The 5,624-nt window shown below is 39.7% G+C and overlaps 2 protein-coding genes across 2 annotated transcripts in view; one reads left to right on the top strand and one right to left on the bottom strand.

Moving 5' to 3' along the window:
* The window catches only part of LOC122092403 (kinesin-like protein KIN-14S), a 3,413-nt gene extending 3,107 nt beyond the window's left edge, over nt 1-306 (bottom strand). The window contains exon 1 of the mRNA XM_042662712.1: nt 188-306. Coding sequence (XP_042518646.1) covers nt 188-306 — 119 coding nt within the window. The remainder of the gene's footprint in view (nt 1-187) is intronic.
* Nucleotides 307-1,809: 1,503 nt separating this feature from the next.
* LOC122090767 (peptidyl-prolyl cis-trans isomerase CYP20-3, chloroplastic-like) lies at nt 1,810-4,511 on the top strand. Its single transcript, XM_042660480.1, has 5 exons — nt 1,810-1,975; nt 2,106-2,194; nt 2,754-2,808; nt 3,101-3,186; nt 4,190-4,511. Exons 1-5 carry the CDS (start codon nt 1,915-1,917, stop codon nt 4,343-4,345), a joined length of 447 nt encoding a protein of 148 aa, XP_042516414.1. The 5' UTR covers nt 1,810-1,914; the 3' UTR covers nt 4,346-4,511.
* Nucleotides 4,512-5,624: the final 1,113 nt, after the last annotated feature.

Below are 5,624 nucleotides of genomic sequence, written 5' to 3'. Positions count from 1 at the left end.
TTTCCCACAGAACAACCCTCCACTCCCCTATTTCATTCCCCAAAAAAAAAAGAATTTTTTTGACCACCCTCCACCCCTTTCAAAAGGGTTCCATCAGCAGCAACCAAAGAAAGAAAAAAAAAAGGAGAGAAGAGAGCAAAAAGCAGAGAACCAAAAGGAGAATACATATCTGAGTTCGAAAGTCCACCAACTACGAGTTTTCTTCCCCATATCAACACCTTCCGTCGCAATCACCGCCTCCTTGCAATCAAAGTTGAAGTCACGCAGCCTTCCCACTCCAAGAAGCCCCTCTCTGCTAGTTTCCATCTCCAGGAAGGAGAAGAATCCCCTCTATCATGATTCCGAATACAAACCTGGCCGATGGATCTGACTCTCATACTGGAGATCCGTCAACAAATGCAATTATTACAAGAGAAGCTTGATGAGACTCAACAACATTGTCGTGAGACTCCGCGACAATGCATGGACCCTCAAGGACCAAGTAGCATTTTCCTTCAACAAATTGATCTCAGTCATTGAGCAACAGATGGACGAGCCAGAAGACAAACCACCAATGATAGAAGACGAGATCGTGTCAATGCTCGTCACCTCATTGGAGATCAACTTGTGGAAATATTTATATTGGCTGATCTCTTGAGTGAACCGACTGATTTTATTTTTCCAATTACTTCAACAGTGAACTCGTTGTGGGTTTCATCCCATTCGATTTTGTTTTTAATGCTGACTTCGTACAAGCAAGTATAGATGCCGATCGATTGGTGTTGATTTTCTCGTTTCTAAAACTCGTCCATGAGTTTTTCTCAATATCGAGTGAATTGATGCAGGTGCAAACCTGTGGACCGATTCAAACTCATTTGGTTATCTAGATAGAGATGAACCGGATCCATATTTAAGTCTTTGGTCTAGTATGGTTTAAGGAAGTTTTATTTATTTAGGAATATTATGTGATTATTTATTTGAAGTCTTTTATTTCCAAAATGGTAGGATATGTAGGATTTAGAGTAGGAAATAGAGTCAGTTTGCAATTTGTTTCCCTGTTCAGGGTAGTTCCTATTTCAGAACCGATGGAGAACATAGATTTGAAGAATGGAATAGTGAGCTGTTTGTGAGCACGCTATGTGGCCAAAGAGTGTTTGTGCGATTCTCCTTCCCCCTCCCCCTTTCTTCATGCAATTTCCCCTCTCTCTCCCTACAACTCTGAATCCATCTTGGGATTCTTTCCCTTTCCCTAGAATCCCTACTGGCCCTCCACCACAATTAGTTCAAAATCCTGCTGGAGCCATAGAGCTTGTTTATCTTCTGAGGCTGCAAGATCCTTTATGCGGTGGAATCATATCTTCAACTCAAAACAGATTCATACAGGCACTGGCTCTTCACTACTTTGCCTTCTGATATCCTAGATGTTGAACCAGCCTCACCTGTGCAAAGGAATCTCTTATTGTAAACACTCCGTGTGAATTGTCTTCTGAGATTCCTCAGATTGTCTTCTAAGATTCCTAAGAGCTTGGAATATTTTTGTGAGATCCCAACATCATGAAATTTCCGCCTTGTGAACTTTATTATTTCCTTCAGGAGGAACTTCGATAAAATTTTATTAAACAAATATTTCGAAGGAGCTCTTTGTGCTTCAAGCATCCTTTGTCAATCTCTGCAGTCTTGTAGGAATGTGAATTTTGACTGCTAAATTTGGAATTAATGGATATTATAATTGATATTCCTTTGCAATGTGATTGTCCTAATGCATGTTAGTCCATTTCTCGTTCTCTTCAATTTTTGGTTGAATGAAGTTAAATTCTATTTTGGTTTAATTTGACTCTTACCATGCCATTATAGGGAGTAGAGCTGCAAGCAAAAGTAACAACAAAGTGCTTCTTTGATGTAGAAATTGGAGGTGAGCCTGTGGGTAGAATTGTAATGGGCCTATTTGGGGAAGTAGTTCCAAAAACTGTTGAGAATTTCCGTGCCCTATGTACAGGCAAGCTTTTTTTCTATGCTCCTGCAAATTCCGAAGGCTTTTTTTTTTCTTCCTTAGATGGAAGCATTTTTCTCTAACTTCTATGGTAGCTACATGATACTGGACTAATTTGCAGCATGTTGACTTGCAGGAGAGAGAGGTTATGGCTATAAGGGTTGCTCATTTCATCGTATTATTAAAGATTTCATGATCCAGGGAGGTGACTTTACTGAAGGAGATGTGAGTCTTAGATTGTCTTATTGAGGACAGGCTAGGCTTCTAAATTTCTAACGCTAAACTATAGGGAAAGGTTCGGATTGGTTTGGGGTTACAAATTATAAGAGAACAAGAAAATATTAAGAAATAAAAAACTGCTTGGGACTGAGAAGTACCTGTTAACAGTAACCTTGAGAAAGAAGAAGAAGAAAGAGAAAAGATAAAGGGGACTAAGGGAGAGAATTATGTGAGCACATCTCAAATACTATACAATTTTATTCCATCACTTTCTTCACCATAAATGTAGGGATCACATCCATATATAGTCTAGCTGTACAAGGCTCCTAACTTCAATCACATCTCCAAGGGGGAAAACGATCATTAAAGATTTTTGGATCAACTTATGACTCATCTAAATACTTTAAAAAAAAAATCAAGGTTCTTAAAGACTTTAGAAGGTAAAGTTGCTTTGTTCTTCACTCCCGATTGCATAATGTCTTTCTACACTATATAGGGAAGAAGTCTCACTGTATCTTGAATAACAGCAGTTTCCTGAATAAGGTCTGGTTTTGATTGGGTACAGGGTACTGGAGGAATCAGTATCTATGGCCCTCGTTTTGAAGATGAGAGCTTCACCTGTAAGTACTGAATCGTGATATGAAGCAGTTCAGTTAGGAACACATGCCTCTTCATAGTCATGACATGTGGGAAACTTCTTTGGCTAGAATTCTCGAGCCTTGCTCACAGTGTAGAGTATGCTTAGTGCTTATACTATGCATTGTGAACTTGTGCCTCCTGTCTCGTAATTTTTTCGTTTACAGAATGACAACTTAGTTGAAAAGGTCTTCCAAGCCATTTGTCATTTGTCTGTTGTCTGGTTCCTGTAGTATCTAAGCTACCTATTCTGTTAATCTTTGTGCCATTTTGCAGTGAATCACATCGGACCTGGAGTGTTGAGCATGGCTAATGCAGGTCCGAATACCAATGGGAGCCAATTTTTCATTTGCACAGTTAAGGTAGCGCGGCTTTCTCATTTCCCCAAAATGAACTGCCATTTCCTATTGGTTGTTAATATTGTTCTTGTGATTTAGTATTAGTTTCTCTCCTGCCTGCACTAGTCTGGGAATTTTATAACCTGCTCTTGATGGAAGTGTGGCTGTTGTGAATTGTGATTACATTGATTTTCAAGCTTGTAGTGTCAACTCTCTGGGACATCCAAGGACTGTTTACAATGGTATGGTTGACTTGGAAAAAAACCAAGTTTCTGAGAGTCCGAGCCTCTGAGACAGTTGCAAAATAGTCAAATAAACAGTGTTGCAGTATGTGTGCAGGGAAGTTGCCACCTTGAAGATTTTATATACCAAAAGAACCTTTGGATGGGTGTGGCCACTTGATCTATTACTGAGTTTGGGTAGTAAGGATATAGCAAATAATCCTGAAAGAGGGATTCTGAGAGTTTTATGGATACAATCTCGTGGGGTTATTCTGCATTATGATCGCATGTTGACTCACTAATTCTGGTTTCATTCACTTCAAACCCCAAGGGGGTAGCCGAGTTGGAAAGGGACCTTCGACTCATGAAGCGTGTGCTTTTCAGTTCGACTCCTCTAACCTCCTTGGGGCCACTCACACAGGGGTGTTTAGTGCTCTTCACTGCTTTCAGTGAAAGTTGAATGGTTCTCATTCAACCCCAGTATGACCCGGTCCATGCAGTTGTGGGGTCAGTATGGGCCGCGGGACTAGTCAGGCCTTCGATACCCATAGGTAGTAAACCAAAAAAAAAAAAAAAAAATAGTTCCATTCACTTCTACCTGTGTAAAGCACCATATATTTGATCGTCAGATTTAATGTTTCATCAGCCAACCAGCCCTACCTCCACCACCCACCTCATTATTTGGTTCAGAACATTCAGAATTAGGAAATAAATAATTAATTTTGTAGTTTATATGCTAGAACAACGATTCATCTAGTTCCTGTTGTAATGAAAATATGTTGATCTTGTTGATTTGCATTTTGTAGACTCCATGGTTGGATAAACGTCATGTTGTTTTCGGGCATGTCATTGAGGGAATGGAAGTCATGCGGAAGCTTGAATCCCAAGAAACTAGTAAATCAGATGCCCCGCGGTTACCTTGCAGGATTGTTAACTGTGGGGAGCTGCCCATGGATAGCTGATTATCAGGCTGACTCGATGCCAACTTGGGACTAAAATTTTCTGTTAAACAGCCTTGGTTTTTGTTTTGCTTGCCTTTCTTATAGTGTGTTCAACTTAGACTACCATGTGAGTGTGGATTCAGAATCTTTCTTTGCTTATAAAACGCCAGGCTGATGTTTCTTGTGCGATTCTGTTCCCATGATGTTATTGTTGATTAATAGCATATACAAGTATATGAGATACCGCACATAGAATCGATGCATTACGTCAAACATTTGATGTAACAGCACCATCATATATCATGCATGTGGTTAAGAGAGTTGATGACCAGAAAAGGTCATGAGAATTGATGCTTGCTAATCAATGTCCAGCCCCACTTCCACAACCAACTTCATACTGCAATTAAGAATGTTAAAGATACCTTTTTAAAGAACCTTTCCCCATTCCTGTTAGAAGAAAGTTTCCCTTCACCCATAGTGAAGGAAACATCCATGATTACTCACTTTTCCTGTTTGTTGGATGCCCGAAATGTCATTCATTGTACCTTGCCTCCCATCTAAGTGCAGTGATGACCTTTGATGCATGGTTTAAGGAAAAGTTAGCGTAGACACTCCATTTTGTCACTTTTAAGATTGGAACAGAGGAAGAAGGCTCTAATTACACCACTTTACTGGAAGAACAGTTTGGTATAATCGCTAGGACTTCAATCTTTATGACAGTTTGAATGCCTAAAATAAAAACTGTACAAGAGGTCATGTACAAGAAAAAAGAAAAGGTAGACTCAATGTCTTAGAAAGATAATGCATCGGAATCATCACCGTCTTATTCGTTTGCAACAATGGCAATGATGACAATAGGAAGCAGTCACCATCTCTCTCTGGAATTTGATCGGATTTGGCTGGAATATGCCCATTCCATGTAGTTTGCATTGTTGAATTTCAAGCTGAAGAGCTACCCCTTGGGTTTAAGTTTGTGAGTTTTTAATATGATTGGAGTGCATGTCAGCACAGAAGTTGAGGAGCTGTTTTGAAATTGCAGTTTTTTCTTTAGTAGCAGATTACAAAGATTAGAGCACGGACCTTCTGAACTCTGCCTTTGATGCGATTCTGTTAACACTCCACTACTTAGAGGGTAGTGACCTAGAAGAATAGAGAGGGGAATAATTTTCTGCCTTCCCTTCATTCATTTCCTTCTATCCTTATATAGATCCTGTTTACAATCTGTTATAACAAACTCTGATACAATCGGATCCTATCCCAACCTCCTACTTGTCTCATATGTAATCCCTTAGGGTCACCG

This window comes from Macadamia integrifolia, chromosome 10, assembly GCF_013358625.1.
Source record: "Macadamia integrifolia cultivar HAES 741 chromosome 10, SCU_Mint_v3, whole genome shotgun sequence".
Lineage (NCBI taxonomy): Eukaryota > Viridiplantae > Streptophyta > Magnoliopsida > Proteales > Proteaceae > Macadamia > Macadamia integrifolia.
The sequence above is the reverse complement of the archived record's forward strand: the minus strand, read 5'-3'. Positions and strand labels throughout refer to the sequence as shown.

Excerpts from the sequence above, each read along its gene's own strand:
- LOC122090767 (XM_042660480.1), top strand. The coding sequence starts at position 1,915 with ATGGGCCTATTTGGGGAAGTAGTTCCAAAAACTGTTGAGAATTTCCGT. Across the intron at positions 2,195-2,753 it reads GTGACTTTACTGAAGGAGAT|GGTACTGGAGGAATCAGTAT; the intron begins GTGAGTCTTAGA and ends GATTGGGTACAG. Across the intron at positions 3,187-4,189 it reads TTTTCATTTGCACAGTTAAG|ACTCCATGGTTGGATAAACG; the intron begins GTAGCGCGGCTT and ends TGCATTTTGTAG.